Here is a 17376-nt window from a genome sequence, read left to right on the forward strand (position 1 = left end):
TGCTAACTTTTAACACAGAACAGAATGCAAAGCAGACAAACACACACACACACACAGAGCTCTATTTTTCTTGAATTCCCTAGCTTGAATTCCCCATAAATTCATGGACTGCCTCTACCACCCTGGCCCCAGTCCAGGATTTTGGAGGAGGTCCTCCCCAAACAAAGCAGAAGTATTTAATCAATTTCTTTTGACTTTTCCCTTTAGACTTTGGGACATTGTCCCAGTTATTTAACCGACTCCCAAGGGGACTATTGGTCGGAATTCCCTGCACCTTGTCCTGACATACAACTTTGGACTGCGCTCAGTACCGGTGTAGGTCACCCTCACACTAACAGTCACCTGAGAGCGCTCTCGAAAGCCCTTTCCTTGGGTCTGAGCAGTCCTCCTGTTCTTTTAGAGAGCTTATCTCTCCTTAGGCCAAGAGACCCCCGGCTTTGACTGGCGCTTACCTCTCGAGCTAACGTAGATCTTCTAGACTGTGCTGGCTGTCAGGGCTTGTCTATTGTCTTCTTTCTTCAATTCTGAGTAGCCCTGCCTTGGGTCATTGCCTAAGAGGGAGGGAGGCTGCACACTCTGAGCCAGAGACCATGAAGAAAACTGCTCTGTGGGTGCCCTGTCCCTGTTCGGGGCGCACACAGCCATCTCCCCCAAAGACCCCATCCTGGACGAGCCCCCAACTGTTTGGGACAAAAAGACCTACCCAATTTGACTACTACAGAGATCATTCATAGGAAGCAGAACTATTTATTAGAATCTCGAGAAGCGGACCCTGTCCTGGTCTGTGAGCAAAATTTCAAAGCAGGATAGGGCCAGAGCCTTGAAGATGCTTACAGGTTTTATACATTTCAGACAAAGAACCTCCAAAATCCCACCCTCTATATGTTGTGATTGGTCACATAAGTCTACCGGTCCCCTAGTAGGTCAGTGGAATGTAGTCCAGGCTTTATTAGTCACTTTTTTTTAGCTTTTTAGTCACTCATGTGACTCTGGAGAAGCTGAAACTGAGGCCTATAAGGCTTGATCTATTTTAGAATCTGTAAGTTCTTCAGACAATTTTCAGATGAAGAAATTGAAACTATTACCACTCATATGAAAGAGTGTTCCAAAGCACTATTGATCAGAGAAATGCAAATTAAGACAACTCTGAGATACCACTACACACCTGTCAGATTGGCTAAAATCACAGGAAAAAATAATGATGATTGTTGGAGGGGATGCGGGAAAACTGGGAAACTGATACATTGTTGGTGGAGTCGTGAACGAATCCAACCATTCTGGAGAGCAAAAAGTTATCAAACTGTGCATTACCTTTGACCCAGCAGTGTTACTACTGGGCTTATACCCCAAAGAGATACTAAAGAAGGGAAAGGGACCTGTATGTGCCAAAATGTTTGTGGCAGCCCTGTTTGTAGTGGCTAAAAACTGAAAACTGAATGGATGTCCATCAGTTGGAGAATGGTTGGGTAAATTGTGGTATATGAATGTTATGGAATATTATTTTTCTGTAAGAAATGACCAGCAAGATGAATACAGAGAGGCTTGGCGAGAATTACATGAACTGATACTATGTGAAGTGAGCAGAACCAAGAGATCATTATATATGTCAACAATGATACTGTATGAAGATGTAATCTGATGGAAGTGGATTTCTTTGACAAAGAGACCTAATTCAGTTTCAATTGATCAATGAGGGACAGAAGCAGCTACACCCAAAGAAAAAACACTGGGAAATGAATGTAAACTGTTTCATTTTTGTTTTTCTTCCCGGGTTACTTCTACCTTCTGAATCCAATACTCCCTGGGCAACAAGAGAACTGTTTGGATCTGCACACATACATTGTATCTAGGATATATACTAGGACATATTCAACATATACAGGACTCATTGCTATCTAGGGGAGGGGGTGGAGGGAGGGAGGGAAAAATCGGAACAGAAGTGAGTGCAAGGAATAATGTTGTAAAAAATTACCCAGGCATGGACTCTGCCAATAAAAAGTTATTATAATAAAAAAGAAAAAAAAAAAAAGGGTCTGCCCGTTCTTTCCCACACGCAGGTGCCATCTCGAGGTGAGGCGGGGCTCTGCGCCCCGCGGCAGCGCCGCCTCCGGCCGGAGGCCCTGTTCCCCACCCAAGCGCTTGCCCGGCCCCCCCACCGGGCCACAGGGCCCGTGTTGGCTGTGGGACTTTAGACAAGCACTTCCTCCCGGTTTCCCCATTTAAAAGGGCCCAGCCTGGGGGGACCGACACGAACGACGCTGAGGGAAAGGCGCAGAAGCAGGAGATCACCCTGCGCGGCGGCAGCAAGACTGTACCGACGGGCGGGACTCTCGCCAACGACGGGGTGACGGCGCCGGCCCCGGCGGCCTCCTGGCGGAGAGCGCCCTCTGCCCCCAGAGAGGATGCTGGGAACTGAGTGTGTGTGTGTGTGTGGGGGGGGGGGGGGGCAGCCCGGCGCGCCCGCGCTCTCTGTGGTCCGCCGGCGTTTCGTTTCCTTTCCCTTTCCTTTTGGGTCCGATTCTTCTCGTGCGGCCTGATTGTTGTGGAACCTACTGGAACGCTTGCGGACTGGGAGGCGGAAGGGGAGGGGAGTTGGAACACAGGGTTCCGTAGAGGCGACTGTCGGAAATTATCCATATGTATTTTTTGAAAATAAAAAGCTGTGATTTAAAAATAAAATAAATAAATAAAATTCTTAAAGGGCCCACAGGACCTTTGAGGTCGTTTCCTGTAGCAACTTTCATGGGTAAGGGAAGCCCTTGACGCCCAGTCTTTTCCTTCCGGTTTAAACTTCCGATTTAGGCAGGGCGGCCCGCCGCGCATGCGTTCTAAAGGGCGGCCCTTCCCGGAACTTTTCTGCTGGAGGTTCGAGTTTCCGGCCGGATGCTTGGGGGAAGGCTCCCGCCGGAAGTGCCGGGTGGGCCACGTGGTCGGAGGCGGGCCCTGTGAGTGCAGGCGGCATGTCGGCTTCGCTCCTGCGCAAGGGCCTGGAGCTCCTTGGGGAGCCGGCGGGTGAGTCCTGGGCCGGGCCGGGTTGGGCGGAGGGCGCTGCGAGGCCACGGTCTGCCCCGCAGCTGAATGGGCCGGAAGGGACAAGATCCCCGGCCCGACCCTAATGGCGCGTCCCTCTTGCAGGCTCCGGGCCCGCGCCCGCCCGAGGCCGCCACAGCCGGATCCCGGAGAAGAAGCGGCCCTCCCGAAGAAACCAGGCCACGGCCAAGGGCAGGGTCCCCAAGTCGGCTCTGGGTGAGGAGGGGCGGGCCCCACTCCCGGGGCACCGCAGTCGCCGGGCCCTCGCTCTAACTTAGCCGGCATTTAGCGAGCGCCTGCTGTGGGCGCGGCCCTAGGCCGGGGGAGCAGAGGGCGCCCCACCCCCCGAGGTCGCCCTTTTGCCTCTTGCCTGCCGGGGGTCTCGGAGCGCCAGGGCCAAAGCTAGGGGCCTCCCGGGGCCGGGGGGGGAGGGGGAGGGGGCAGGGTCCCGGCTTGGCAGATGTGCCCGTCGGGGGGCTGTCCCCCTCACCCGGGTCTTTGTGCACCTCAGAGGAGTTCCAGAAGCGGCAGAGGCGGGACCACCTGCAGGAGAACCTGAGGTTCATGAAGAAGAAGCTAGTGGCCGTGGACCCGAAGATCACCACGAAGGTCAGGGTTCGTCAGCGTGGGTCTCCTTGGGGATTTCTGGGCATATGGGGGAGGGGCGCCTTTCCTGTGGGGGTGACCTGAGCTTGGGGGGAGGGGCGCCTTTCCTGTGGGGGTGACCTGAGCTTGGGGGGAGGGGCGCCTTTCCTGTGGGGGTGACCTGAGCTTGGGGGGAGAAGCACCTCCCATTGGAGATAACCTAAGGATGGGGGGAGGGGCGCCTTTCCTGTGGGGATGACCTGAGCTTGGGGGGAGTGGCGTCTCTTCCATTGAGGGTAACCTAGGTCCATTCAGGGATCACCACAGGGGACCCTGGCAGGGCTGGGACTGGAAATGGACATTTCCCACCCCCGACGGTAGCCGAGGAAAGCTCATTCTCCTGAATAAGAGCTTCTTACTCTGTGGGAAGGGGAGCTGTCATTCCTCTTCTCTTCCACCTAAATGAGAGGACAGTGGAACTGGAGCTCAGCCAGATCAGCCCCGGGAGGAAGCAGCCCACAGGCACATCCAGGGGAGGGGGATGGAAGGAGAGACTTTCCTCCTTGTTCCCGGGAAGTCCGGGTGCAAACTTCTGCATCACAAGGGCTCTGGGCAAAGGCTCCAATTGGGGCTTGGGATAAGAGGGAGCTTGGACAGTCTGGTCCAGATCCCTCATTTTGTGAGTGATTGCACACCCCGGAGGGATGCAGCGCAGCAGGCAAGGCTCCCCAAAGCCCACTCTGACTTTCCCTTTGAAGCAGGGCAGGCGTCCTTCTTGGTCTCGAGAACAAGGGCTGAAAGACTTCCTGGCTGGGATACGTATAAGCAGGGGCTCCCCATAACCCCCAACCCTGCCTCCCACAGATCCTTCTCCAAAACCAAGGCAGGAAAGCCAAGGACCGACCAGCCACCAAGCTGAAGAAGGAGAAACCCCAGGGCACAGTGTTCACCGAGGAAGACTTCCGCAAGTTCCAGGAGGAATATTTTGGGAATTCTGGGACCAAGTGACAGAAGGAGGAGCCCCGAGTCTGAATGGAAGACCACATGGGACCAGTCTCCTTTTCTGGAACAGGACAGTCCTTGGGCCTGTGGGACCGAGGGATGTTCAGAGACATGGAGGGGCTGGTTCCCCCCCTCCCCACTCCCAGCTTTGGGAGCCTGGCTTCCTCCCCATCCCACACCCTGCCAGCCTGGCTCCTGCCTGTGGGCTGCTGTTTGAGACTCAGCCACCAGGTGGTGCTCCATGGGCCCAGCCTGAGGATGGGGAGGGGGTGAGCCCCGGGGGCTGAAGGCACCACACAGACTCTGCTATTTTGTTACTAGAAAACCTAGAGCTGGTGGCGCCTTCCCCTTTTTGACTTCCAGTTTTCTGTCACATGTCATGCTCCTGGCCCTGCTCACCTTTCATTGGTTACCAGAAGGCTAAATGTGACCTCCTCGGTTCAAAAAGCACCTAAAAGGTGCTGGGAACAACATAAACGGAAGCAAATCTACCCTTGAAAAGCTGACATTTCATGGGGGGGGGGGGGAACCTCCTAGTCAGATAATAGTTAATTCAGAGTCTTCTGAGTCTCAAAAAAATGGGGCTGCTCTTGCACTTCCTGCCTTGAAGGGCTGATGGGTTAGTATCAGAGTAGAAAGGGATTGAAGGGGCACCCACAAGATGGAGCAGGGTTGAGTGGAGGGCCAGAAAGGATATTTGGGGTCATTCCCTTTCTCCCCATCTGAAGGACAGTAAACTTTCTAGAAGGAATACTCATTCTTACTGATCCCAGTGAAGGGATCCAGTTTTCTTAACTCCAAAGACCAGGACAGCTGAGAGGAGTCTTGAAAATCCTCTCCCAATGCCCTCACTGGACACAAGGTGGAGCCAGGTCCGATGTGGGCAGTGACCTGTGTGTGGAAACAACCAGTGGCAGAGAACCAGAATGTCTGGTCCAGCTGCAGTTCTGGAGCCATCCTAGAAGTGGTCCTTGGGCACAAGTGAGGAATGGGACCCCTGGTGCTTGTAGCCACCAGAGTTGGACTGGTGGGATACTCACATCACAAAGTGGCGCCAGGCCAAGCCCTGCCCCAAGCACAGACCTGCATAGAAGAGCTAGGACGGGGATCCAAAGGCAGCACCCCATTCCACTCAGGTGGCTTTAAATGTCAGGAAATGAATCCTGCCTTACACATTGTCTCCCCCACTAGGAAAAGCTGGGACTACCTCTGTTTTCTGTGTACCTGAAGCTGAAGTAGGCATCCCAGCAACTTCTTCCCACTGCTCCTTTAGGCCCTTCCCCCAAATGGCTATTGAGAGTAACTCAATTTCCCCCACCACTGAGCTCCATGCCTTCGGTCTTGTCTGCTCTGTTGGTTGTCTCCATTTGGGTGTTGCTGCTCATCCAGAGGCCTTTCTAGCAGGGGTGGCAGGATGGGGTTTGGCACATCACAGGTGCCGTCAGTTTTACTAAATACTGATTTGCTCTTTTTTATTCTGTTACTAGAAATGGCTCATTGGGCAGTGGGGGGCCTAACTTCTTTGGGAAATGAAAGTAATGTTAAAAGATCGATACAAATTTAAAACTATTTCAAAGTAAGTAAATGTGTCCAGAGCTGAGTGTCAGCTGTGACTGCCCTCTGAGCCCCAGAATTGGTCCTTCTGAGAGCCCAAGCCCAACATGAAACACAAACTTCCTTATCCAAATTCCCTTGGGGTGTGGGAAGTACCTTCCTTATGAGACAGTTTCTGGGAACTTTCAGGCCTCTTGGGGACAAGGAGAGTCTTCTTCACCTTACCCTTTGGGTCTTTTGGAGAAACCATATAAAAGGGATCCAGTAAAGAGAAATTGGAAGCCAAAGAAACTGGGCAACACAGAGGGTTTTAAAGTCTGTTCAATATTTGCTAGTTAGTTCCTTGGATACTAAGGTTCCCAGGGAATCGGGGAAAAAAGCAATCTTAGGCCCAAGTCTGCCACTTCCTGTTGATTTCTCAGAAACGGGGAATTTTCGGGTTGGGAGTTTGAGGACTGTGGAGACCACATCTAGGAAGGAATTGGCCATAACAGATAACCTGGGAGCAGGAAAGGGTAGTCACTGTTTCCCTAGGTGTTCCACTTCTGCACAGCTAATATCCAGGCTGAATTTGCCCTGATTTTGACCCTGACAGTCCCAATTCCCTCTTCCACATTTGGAAAAAGGATTGGGCCCCTGGTTCTTTGGTCTCAAGTTATGCACATGTATACACACGTCATGTCGCCAATTCATTGAGCTTACAAAATCTGCTTGAAACCTCATCTTTTGGGGGGTAAGCTATCAGAACCATGTTTCATCTTGTATTTGTCAAGTCAGTTTTTGGATATGAAAACATTTTACATTTTTTTTCCTGAGGCAATTGAAGTTAAGGGACTTGCACAGGGTCACACAGCTAGGAAGTAAAAAATGTTAAGAGACTAGATTTGAATTCAGGGCCTCCAGACTTAAGAGCTGGTGCCGTATCCACTGCACCACCTAGCTGCCCCATCTCTTTTTAAATTCAACCCAGTGTTCTAGCCTGTTGAGATTTGAGAAGCTTGGGAGGACACTAGCTTTCCCTATCAGCTTTGGGTTACCACATTTAACAAGCATTGTAACCATTCAATTCCGATTCTATTGAATTGCATATTATCTAAGCCCATATCTCCATCTTCTCAAAACATCTTGCTAAAATCCAGATTAATTCCATCTTTTTAGTTTGACCAGGTTTCCCTCCCCCCAAAGGAAGCATAATAATAGTCGTCTTTTGGCAAATATTCACTAGCCCAAATTTGTTTTCTGGTACTTGTACCCATTAGTTTTCTTTGGTTCTTGGAACTAAACGGCAATTCTCGTTTACCCCTTTTTTGATAGCTAAAGGAGGACATTTGCTTTTCTCTTCCATCTCCTATAGTTTCATAGCCTGCCTAAATCATAGAGGATGGCCTTCATCTCTAGTCTTACCTTGGGTTTCAATCCACCCTATTAACCATTTAGGCTCAGCCCTTTCCCGTCAGTAATTTTTCTCCCTTCCAAGAAATCAAACCTGTTTCTGACCAAATTATGTTACCACCCATTCTCAAGAGCAAGCCTCCAAACTCCCTTCTTTGATGCTGTGATCCCTTGGTAGTCTACACCGTGTCATCTTTCCTCAAGCTTCCCCTCAGAGGGTCTCCAAGCAATTATGGGCTCCTCAAATCCACCCACATACAACGAAGACAAAATCCATCTGTCCACAACCCTGGGCCACTCAAAAGGATCAGGCCATAGCAGAATTACATTCAATTTTTGACCTGACCCATTTGTTACTGCCTTTTACATTATAATTTTTGGCCAAGATTTGTGGACACTATTTTCAGCTTCTATTTTAGGTGTATGGCCTGGGTCCAAATTTCCACTGGTCCTTCCTTGACCTTCAGATTCATCCTGAACTTGCAGGTGATTGAGGGGGTCTTTGTGTCAGCTACCTCCTCATTCGCATAAGTTAATGAGTTCTCTCGTGTAATTAGCAATCTATGATGCCCTTCATACCCCCCAAAATAACCCAACAGTAATTGGTCTCGTGAAAGCAGATTTACAGGTTCCTGCCCAATGTGAGGTGGGGTGGCCAGGCAACAGAGGAAACACTAGAACCGCAAAGTTGAACTTTTACTACAAAATAATTTATTAAAGACAGCACAAGACTCCTATATACACACAAACACAAATATCTGACTACCCAACAACTTAGGGATTTTTCCTTTTTTCCTTAGCCTTTCGGACCTCTTCTATCAAGTCTTTCAAATACTGGATCTCTTTGCTCAGGGCATCTGCCTTCTCCTTCAAAGCTTCATTTTTCTGTTCTAGCTCTCTGCACTCCCCAGATAATGCCTCCTGCTCTGCTCGTTTTTTCTGCCTATAACGTGTGGCAGCAGTCTTGTTTTGTTCCATTTTCTTTAACTTTTTATCTACCTTTTTTTCTTTTTTGTCCTCAAGGGGGCGGTCATAAGGCTTAGGGCGGGGAGAAATAAAAATAGGGTCAGAAGAGAGCTGGCTCTCATTCAGAGTACTCGTGGAAGTGGAGGGGCTATGCTGGGGAGAGCCCAGGTAGGACTCGGGACTTGTACAGATTCCAATTCCACTATCACTATCTGAGGGGGCTTCTTCCTCTTTGATACCGTTTGGCATCATTCCATAAACGGTTTCCGATTTTCTGTCTCCTTCCAAGACATCCACTTCACTACCTAGATCTAAACTAAATGAATGGTCAGGCGTGGAGGTCAGGGCCCTTACATAAAGTGGAAAAGACTGATGGGAGGTACTCGAGGCAACATGATCAGATTCAAGTAGAGGTTTGGGGGACTGGCCAATTGAATTAACTGTTGAAGGGGACTCTTTATCATTAGTGGCCAAGGGGCCGAACAGATCACACGAGTCTTCCAACGTGGCAAAAAGATCAAGGCAGGTGGATTCCAGGACTTCACCCAAGAGGGCATCGAAATCAAACTCCTTCAGATCCATTTTCTCCACCATCCAATCCATGCCCGAGAAGGCATCCTCTGCAAGACAAACTTGCAACGTGAGCTAGCCGTCCCGGCTTCCCTCCCGACCCTCCCCCCCTCAGCCTTTTCTCTTTGCTTCTTACCTTTGCCGTAGTCTGTGGCGGGGCCTAAAGCGTCCACAGTAAGCCAATCGGGAGAGACTGCCTTGGCCTTGTCGCTGGAGAGCCCATGCGATTTGAAGGGCTTGGCCTCCTCCAGGTAGTCATCGAGGGGGCTCAGGATTTCCTCAGCCCCCAAACCCGACGGGTTGAAGGGGGACAAGTCCCCCCACAACGAGTCGCTGTTCAGGAAGCTCATGTCGGTCATATTGGAGGGCTTTCCTCAGGTGCAGGGATGCACTGGAGTCCTGGGTGTCTTTTTCGGGGATGACAGCAATGCTGCTGCTAGATGCCTTGAAAAGCCTGAACAACAGAGCCCGAGCCGGGCCGTGAGACCCTCCGATCCCCATCCTCCCCATCCCCCCATCTTGGCCCAGAGAAGCAGCTTCCTTCTCTTGCCCATATATGGCAAGAGCCGCAGCCCCGCCCCCACCCCGCCCTGCGGGGGGCCCTCGCAGTGACTCACACCCGAGGCGGCCCCTCCGCGTCCCCACGCGAAAACGGCCGCCATTTTATCCCCTTTCCAAGCGCGATGTCTGCCACGTTTGAGTGGGCAGCGCGCCCGGCGCGGCTCCTCCTTTCCGCAGAGAGCGGAACGGCGGCTCGGTTTTCGTAGGGGGGGGGGTGCGGGGTAACTGCGCGCATTTCCCCAGGAAATAATCTGAGCACCCTGAAGGCTGGAAAAAGGGGCCGCCACCATCGCCCCGGAAACCGCCCCTAAATGCCCATAGAAGGCGGCTATTTTATGTTAGGGTCAACAAAGCTCGCCCCCCCCCCCCCGTTTTCGTCCCCTCCCCCACTCACGCCATGGCTTCGCCGCTGGAGTTTGCCGCTGCAGAGCCTGGAGCTGCTGCCGCCGCCGCTGCAAGAGCCGATGCTGCCGCAGGCGCTGCCGCCTCTAGAACGCCATGGTGGGCGTGGGGGAAGGGAACGAGGCCGGAGCAAGCCGAGCGCGGGGCCAGAGGGCGGCGACGAACGCGACGCGAGCACACTTCCCTCTGGCTGGACAGGCGTGAAAATGGCGTCGGCGTCCGGGTGAGCCTCTTATAGCCCGCGCCTATCGGTGACGCGCGTCGGCCTCAAACAGCACCGCATCCTTCCGCTGCCGTCACGTGACCCTCCCTCCGGGGCGTCCGCGGCTCCGTTTCTTCCCGTCGTCTTCTCTTTCTCTGGTTCCGCCCACGACTCCCGGCCACCGACTAAAGGGAGAGGGCCCATGCTTCAGAAAACCTCGCAGAAGCTGGCGGAATGGCAGGGACTACTTCGCCACTGCCCCGCCTCCCCCCGCCCCTTCATTCGCGGAAGGATCTAAGGGACACGTCACTCCGGAATCCTGCCACCAGGGAGGGGCTGGGGAGGCAGAGCGTGAAAACCTTTCTTTTATCCCGGGAGGGTTTGCGTCTATGGGAGTCTCGAGGAAACTCGAAATCGCGCGAGACCGGATGAGATGAGGCGGGAAGCCGCCCGGGCCTCAGCGCCGATTGGCTCCAGCGGCGTGATCCACGCCGAGCTCTGGGACCCTTATTGGGCCACTGCGCGACTCGCCGGGTTTGGAAGGAGCCGGCGGGGACGGCTTAGGGCTAGCGCCGGCCGCCCGCGGCCGGGCCTTTTCTCTGCTCCCCGCGCAGCTCCCTCCCGCCCTGGCTGGTTCTCCCCACCCCTCCCCCCATGTGGCTCAGAAATGGGGGGAGGGGGTCACCATCTAGTAAAAAAAGATGGGGACAATTCTAGAAGCAAAGTTTATTATACCGATAAAGGGCGTCCCACCCTGGAGCAGACGATGCGAGGGAGGAAGCACCTTCTGGGCGGGGTCAGCGCTTTTCTATAGTTACAGCTTTTTATTTACAAGTTACACACGGGTAATTTTCCAGCGTTGCCCAACTGCCAAACCTGTTCCCACTTTCCCCTCCTTCCCCCCAGCCCCTCCCCCAGATGGCAGGATGCCCAATGCACGTTACATATGCTAAAGTGTAAATTAAATACAGAACAAGTGTCCGAGTCCTAACGGCTGTTTTGCTGCACAAGAAGAACCGGACTCTGAAGTAGTGCACAATTAGCCTGGGAAGGAACCAAAAAGCAGGCGGGCAAAAACAGGGACTGGGAATTCTATGTCGTGGTTCTTAATCCTCTCCCAGAGTTCTTTCTCAGGGCGTCGCTGGTTCAGTTCACTTCCTCAGTTGCTCTGCCCCAAGTCTCCAGGCTATAATCATTTCCTCTTAAATGTTTGGTGAGATAAAGGTTTCATATCTTTAGGCTATAATCGTTCCTTCTTAACGCCTGACAGGATAAAGGTCTCTCCATTTTAGACATCATTAGAATATCAGTAACTTCTCCAGTGTCTCCCCCCCATTAGGTTATCTCCATCCGGGGACCTCCCCCATTACGTCATTATTCTTATTATCCTATAAAAAATCTTGCTGTCCCGATACTTGTTCAGCCCTGGGACCGACCATGGATCCATCTGGTCCCAGTAAATCTCTCCATTTAATAAACTATTAAATTGTTCTCTAACCTCCGTCTTGCTCAGTTTCTCCGGAACTTTGATAAGTAAGTCAGGGGTCTAGGACTGGCGTCCCAGAGATGGCCTGGCCTTCCATCAATATACAGTGTAAAAGGCTCCAGGCAGATTAGTTTAACTTTTAAGGTCCCAAAAAACCTTAGCCTAATCAGGGCATGATGAGATTCCCAGCTTTCTCTCAAAGAACAAAAGGCGAAGTGGGAGTGGTCCCAAGTACTTGGGCCAAGGAAGCCTTTAGATAAAGAAACTCTAGCCCCAGGAAGTAAAAGGGTTAAAAGATATTAATAGCAGCAACCAAAGTCTGCTGTATAGGGTTATTGTGATCCTAATTGGGATTTACTAAGGGGTATTTCTGGTCAGCTGAAACTACCCTTGCAGCTGGGGGATTTCTCCTGTCCCACTCCTTCATAGCTGCATCTCTAATTAGTCCCCTTTCCTCTTGTGATTAGAGAGAATTCAAAATAGACTTAAGTTCTCCTCCCAGGGCCCTGGAGGGGCTGATGGAATTAAATCCTCTCCTTCCCTTTCAGGTATGAATTCAGTTTTTGGCAAACCCAATCTTCAACAATGCCTCCACCAATATCTTTGTCACCCCAGACAAAACAACAATACCTTATCACCTTTTTCTTGCTTTTTCCTTATATTTTGGCAGTTGGTTCCAATTACTTATCTTTTTTACCTATTTTTCTGACCATTTTTCTCTCCTCTGACCATTTCTCTCCTGGAAGGCTGGCTGGGACTGGGCCACACCCATTGAATTTGGATGGAATCTAAATTCCAAAAGGCCCAAACACGCCAATTGTCGCCAATGGACCCCAGTCCCCCAAGAAGGCCTGGCCTATATCCTGTCCAGAGCACCCCTCCAGAGTCTGTAACTCAACTCAAGGGGCTCACAGGAGGCTTACCTCTGGGTTGCTGCACAGCAAATTGCTTGACTCATCTGTCTTCCACCGAACTGGTTGGAATATTTACCCTTTGCTTTGCTCTTGAGTTTCCCCACTTCGGGCCCACTTTACCTTGGGGAGCAAGAAGCCCCTGGAAGCTGGCGGGCTGCCTAAATCAGGGTAGGGCATCACCCCACTAGCGCCCAAGAGTTTGCCTACTCACCAAGTAGTGTGATCCGGACCAGCCCCCAAAACTGTGTGGTTCAGAAATGGTGAGGGGTCACCATTAAAAAAAGCTAGAGAGATCTCTAGAAGCAAAGCAAAGTTTATTATACATTCTCGCGAGAAGGGCGTCCCAACCCTGAGCTTTGAGCAGAAAAATGAAAGGAGGAAGCACCTTCTGGGGCAGGGTTAACACTTTTAATCCCTAACACAAGTACCCCCTCCCACCACTGACCCTCATCCTCATTGGCTGAGGGTCTAAACAAGGGAACTACCCAAGAAATTGAACTTGACCAATAAGTACATAGTTGCCCATAATTAATTGAAATTGGGAGAAAATGATGTCATGGGAGGATCGCAGGAAGGGGATTTAAGTATGCCCTTGGATCAATGCTCAAAGTCCTTCAGGCCTACTCCAGTTCTGAAGGAGACCCGCAGGAGCCAGAAGGGGATGAGGAATTCGATAGGGGATGTGAAGTTGTGCTCCAAGAATCTGAAGAGATCTCAGTGTACAAATAAGGGGGGCTGAATGAGATGAGGTGAGAGCGTTCAAGACAGTTGTGAAAATCGAGTAAGGGAGTTTTGAGTTTTCTCCCTATGGGCAACTATGTGCTTACTGGTCAAGTTTCCACGTTTAGAACGTGAGACTCAACCAATGAGGATGAGGGGGTATTTGCGTTAGGGATTAGAGGTGTTGACCCTGCCCCAGAAGGTGCTTCCTCCCTTCCACTGTCTGCTGTAGGCTGGGCCGCCCTTTTTGGGGAGAATACGCAATAAACTTTGCTTCTAGAGATGGCTGCGGGTTTTTATTAGACGGTGACCCTTCCCCATTTCTGAGCCACACACCCCTTCCCCAGCGGGGCCGAAGCTGGCCCGGGAGAGGGCCGGCCGGCAGAGCTCGCTCAGCTTTCCCGGCGGGACCGTTCTGCAGCCCGGCTGGAGGACTCAGTCGGGAGGGCCCCCAGAGCCACCTGGCCCACGTTCTATTAGAGGACACTAAGGCCGGGGCGATGCGCCCACGACGCCCGCCACTTGCCAGAGGAAGCTGCCTTGGGTCTCCCCCTGATGGGGCCCGGGCCCCTTGGGGTCTGTCTGGGAGGGTCCTTGCCCCGGACGGCCGCTGCGGGGGCCTGAGGACGGACCATGTGGGGTCGCGCGTCTTCACGACTCCAACACAGCCGGTTCTCCGGCAAGGTCAAGCCCGCTCGCTCGGCCAGGCCGCGGGATGGTCTCTTCCCCTCCCCCCAGTCGCGATTCCGAGACCAGAGAAAGCTGCTGGGTTCCCGGGGTGTGGCGGGGAGGGGGAGGGAGGGAGGGAGGGGGCAAGCGGAAGAGCCACGTGACAGTGTCGGGCAGGAACTGAGGGGAGGGGGAGGGGCTTCAAGGCCCACCGAGCCCTCCCCTCCCCCCAGGGGCGCAGCGGAGACTGCGCTTGGTACAGGTGGGGCTTTTCCCGGGTTAATGGAGGGAAGGGGTGGCTGGGGTCAGACGCATCCTGCTCGGAGCCTGTGATCGTGGAACCTTTTCCCGCAAGTTACACAGAACTGCGCCCCTCCCCCGCAATGCCGCTCCCGACTCTGGGACGGATCCGGGACTCCCTTCCACAAAACTCCCGCGGCCCCTCCTCTTTCCTCCCAATCCCTGGGCCCTCCCCTTCCCTCGGGCGAACTCTCCCTGGTCCCCTCCTCTGCACGTCATCCAGCCTGCCAGAGGCCCTTTTAAAAAAAGACCGAGATGCCCCAGGTGCGGCCGTCACCATGGAAGCCGCTCCCCTCCCTGGCCCCGAGCCCGGCGCCTCTGGTGGCACGTCCTGAATGTACCAGGGCCTCTTTAAAGGAGCCGACTCGCGTTCTCCCCAGTGCCCGGCTTGTGGGCAGGGCCGCCGTCCGCCCGAGCCCCTCCCGTGCGCCCGGGCTTTGTGCAGCTGGCCGTGGAGCCCTTAATCCCCCCATCGCCCAACGCCGTTGCGCTCTGGGGACACAGATCGTGTGGTTCGGCACGTGGGCGCCTGGTCAGCCTGGCCGATGAGCAGAGACCTGACTGCTTCATCCGGGTCACAGGCAACCAGCCTGGGGCCTTAGCCGGCCTCTGCCATATTCCACTAGCAAGCTGCCCACCCCCGGTGGGCTCAGTCACCCCGTTATAGTCTCCCCTTTATCTCTCACCACCCAGTCCACAAGGAGGGTATGAACAAATGTCTCACCTTCCTAGGACACAGACTCCACCCTCTTCCCCTTTAGGAACAGGCTAAGAAACTCAAGGAGAGAGTGGACAAGTGTGCCCAAGACCAGAAGGGGTTCAGGCAGGTGAGAGCCCATCCTGGGTTTCTATTTCTGCTCTGCTATCTACCACCTGCAACTGTCACTTCATTAAGAGCTTCAGTTTCCTTCTCTGAAAAATGGGCCTGGGTGAGCCTTCAGGCCCCTCCCCATTCTAAAGTCCTATGAACCCAGTGAGCCGGGTGCAGACCCCAATTCTTCCCCTAATGAAAGGCAGCATGGAGTTGGTGCCAAAAGATGGGGTCAGACCCCCACATGGACCACCAGCGTGCCCCTTGCAAGAAACCTCCCTCCCCTGGGTAACTAAATGCCCTCCAAGGTCCCTGCCAGCCCTGAATCCTAGAAAATCACTGAACCAAATGAGGAATTGAGCCCTGATGACTGCAAATCCCATGAGCCAAAGGAAGTCCCCTTCACTTTCTGCACCAGCTTCTTCATCTGTAAAATGTAGGGGTTGAACTAGATGACCTCCAAATTCCCTTTTGCCTCAAAAAACCATAATCCCACCTGGCCTCTTTCTAGGACCTGCTAATAGCTTAGTGTCCATGACCCTACCCCCTTACAATATAGTGCAATAGCTAGTTGTACCTGCATCCCCCTGAGACTTCAAAGCACTCAGGGGAACCATGCCAAAGGGTGCCCTTAGTGTCTGAGAGTCCAGGGATGTCAAGTCTTGAACTAAAGGTTAGAGAGCTATGAAATTGAAGACAGGGATTGCCCTTCATATAATCAAGAGATCCATGTTCAAATCCTCCTCATTGTATTTTTTCCCCTCAATGATATAAAACGAAGGGTTGGGATTCCATAGCTCTTGTGCATAAATCGGGACTCAAGCCTGGGTCAGTTTCTTCAGCTTGCCTGGTGGGGGACAGCCACAGCTGTGGAATGCATATACTGTCCAGTTTCTTCAGAGAGCAGTATTTCTGAGAAACAGGAGTTTCTGGCCCCGCAGGCAAAAGCCAGTAGGAATCTCGGGCACCTTCTAGTCAAGATGTTCTGAACCTGGGGTCCTGAGGCGTTTCTTTTTTTAGTGTTCTAATATTTCAGCATGCTGACTCCCTTTGTAAGTCTATCCGTTTTATTGAGGGCACTTCTGAACATGATTCTGAGAAGAGCTCCATCCACAGGATCCAAGGGGCTGTTCCACTTTGACATTAATCCCTTCTGATGAACTCGCCATTCCAAGGAAACTGGACTTGCCCCACAATTCAACTTGTGGCTTCTCGATCCTTCTCTCCATTGTTCTCATTGCCCAAGACCGCAATTTCTCCTTGAAGAGGACTTGAGGGCAGTTTCACCAGGTTATAATTTCTTCCCAATTCAATGGGACTAACCCTACATGGAAGGATTTTTTTTAAAAAATTAAGGCTCAGTGTTCTAGGTTATTGTCATATCTTCCCTTATGGCTTAATAACTTTTTAACAGAAGGCTCGTTTCCATTCAAAGGACAACATCCCTTTAACATACAGCAGAAATTTTTGTGAAATCCCAGGAATAAACCAATTCCCTCAAGAACTCTCCCTCTAGATCTGAACTGACCTGGACCAAAATGGATGACTTGAGTACCTGTATGAAGTGCATTTGTGGGAGACGGGTGGCGGAAATCCACAAATAACCACTGTGTGTGAAGACACACAAAGACTTTGAAAGGTCAACCACTGTGCCTACTTCAGGAACAGGAACCACAGGAAGCATGCGAGTCCTAGAAAAATCCAGGAATGGGATCAGCTAATTGGGTGCAGTGGATAGAGCATCAGCCCTTTAGTCAGGAGGACCAGAGTTCAATTGACCTCAGACACTTCCTAGCTGTGTGACCTTGGGCAAGTCACTTAACCCCAACTGCCTCAGCAAAAAAAAAAAAAAAAATCCAGGGAGAAATGATCACTGCAAAGGACCAAGTAAAGGGGTTCTTTCCTTAATTCCCTCTGCTTCCATCTCCAAGCCAATTAAACTCCTGCGTGAAAAGAAAGACACTGGGGAACCTGCCCAAACATCAATAGTAGCCTCCAAATAGCCAGGTCCATTGAGTAAGTAAGTTTTCTGATCACCAGATGATTTCGGAGAAGCCTGAAGAGATTTAGATGAACTGATGCCAAGTGAAGAGATCATTGTACACAGCAACAGCAAGATTATGTGATGATCAATTCTGATGGACGGGGTTTTCAACAGCAAGGTGATGCAGGCAAATTCAAATGGTCTTGTGACAGAGAGCCATCTGTACCC

At 52.1% G+C, this 17376-nt stretch overlaps 2 protein-coding genes across 3 annotated transcripts; one reads left to right on the forward strand and one right to left on the reverse strand.

Annotated features, from left to right (window-relative positions):
* Positions 1–2870: 2870 nt before the first annotated feature.
* RPS19BP1 (ribosomal protein S19 binding protein 1) lies at positions 2871–5048 on the forward strand. 2 transcript variants are annotated; one of them, XM_031941141.1, is made up of 4 exons: positions 2871–3012; positions 3136–3246; positions 3542–3639; positions 4377–4473. In XM_031941141.1, the coding sequence occupies exons 1-4, from the start codon at positions 2961–2963 to the stop codon at positions 4455–4457; spliced, it is 342 nt and encodes a 113-aa protein (XP_031797001.1). In that variant the 5' UTR covers positions 2871–2960; the 3' UTR covers positions 4458–4473. The 2 variants fall into 2 exon arrangements, with proteins under 2 accessions (XP_031797001.1, XP_003771045.1); XM_003770997.4 differs by lacking the exon at positions 4377–4473 and adding an exon at positions 4480–5048 and having other exon boundaries at positions 2893–3012.
* A 3203-nt stretch (positions 5049–8251) lies between these two features.
* Positions 8252–10283, reverse strand: ATF4 (activating transcription factor 4). The gene is made up of 3 exons (XM_003770984.3): positions 10055–10283; positions 9236–9553; positions 8252–9149 (listed from the first exon to the last, which is right to left on the reverse strand). The coding sequence occupies exons 2-3, from the start codon at positions 9456–9458 to the stop codon at positions 8338–8340; spliced, it is 1035 nt and encodes a 344-aa protein (XP_003771032.1). The 5' UTR covers positions 9459–9553; positions 10055–10283; the 3' UTR covers positions 8252–8337.
* Between the last annotated feature and the right edge of the window lie 7093 nt (positions 10284–17376).

This window comes from Sarcophilus harrisii, chromosome 5, assembly GCF_902635505.1.
Source record: "Sarcophilus harrisii chromosome 5, mSarHar1.11, whole genome shotgun sequence".
Classification (NCBI taxonomy): Eukaryota; Metazoa; Chordata; class Mammalia; order Dasyuromorphia; family Dasyuridae; genus Sarcophilus; species Sarcophilus harrisii.

What these genes read in the sequence shown, in the direction of transcription:
- RPS19BP1 (XM_003770997.4), top strand. Translation starts at nt 2,961, where the DNA reads ATGTCGGCTTCGCTCCTGCGCAAGGGCCTGGAGCTCCTTGGGGAGCCG. An exon ending in GCTCCTTGGGGAGCCGGCGG is followed by an intron (nt 3,013 to 3,135) that starts GTGAGTCCTGGG and finishes TCCCTCTTGCAG; the next exon opens with GCTCCGGGCCCGCGCCCGCC. An exon ending in ACCCGAAGATCACCACGAAG is followed by an intron (nt 3,640 to 4,479) that starts GTCAGGGTTCGT and finishes TGCCTCCCACAG; the next exon opens with ATCCTTCTCCAAAACCAAGG.
- ATF4 (XM_003770984.3), bottom strand. Translation starts at nt 9,458, where the DNA reads ATGACCGACATGAGCTTCCTGAACAGCGACTCGTTGTGGGGGGACTTG. An exon ending in CGCCACAGACTACGGCAAAG is followed by an intron (nt 9,150 to 9,235) that starts GTAAGAAGCAAA and finishes TTTGTCTTGCAG; the next exon opens with AGGATGCCTTCTCGGGCATG.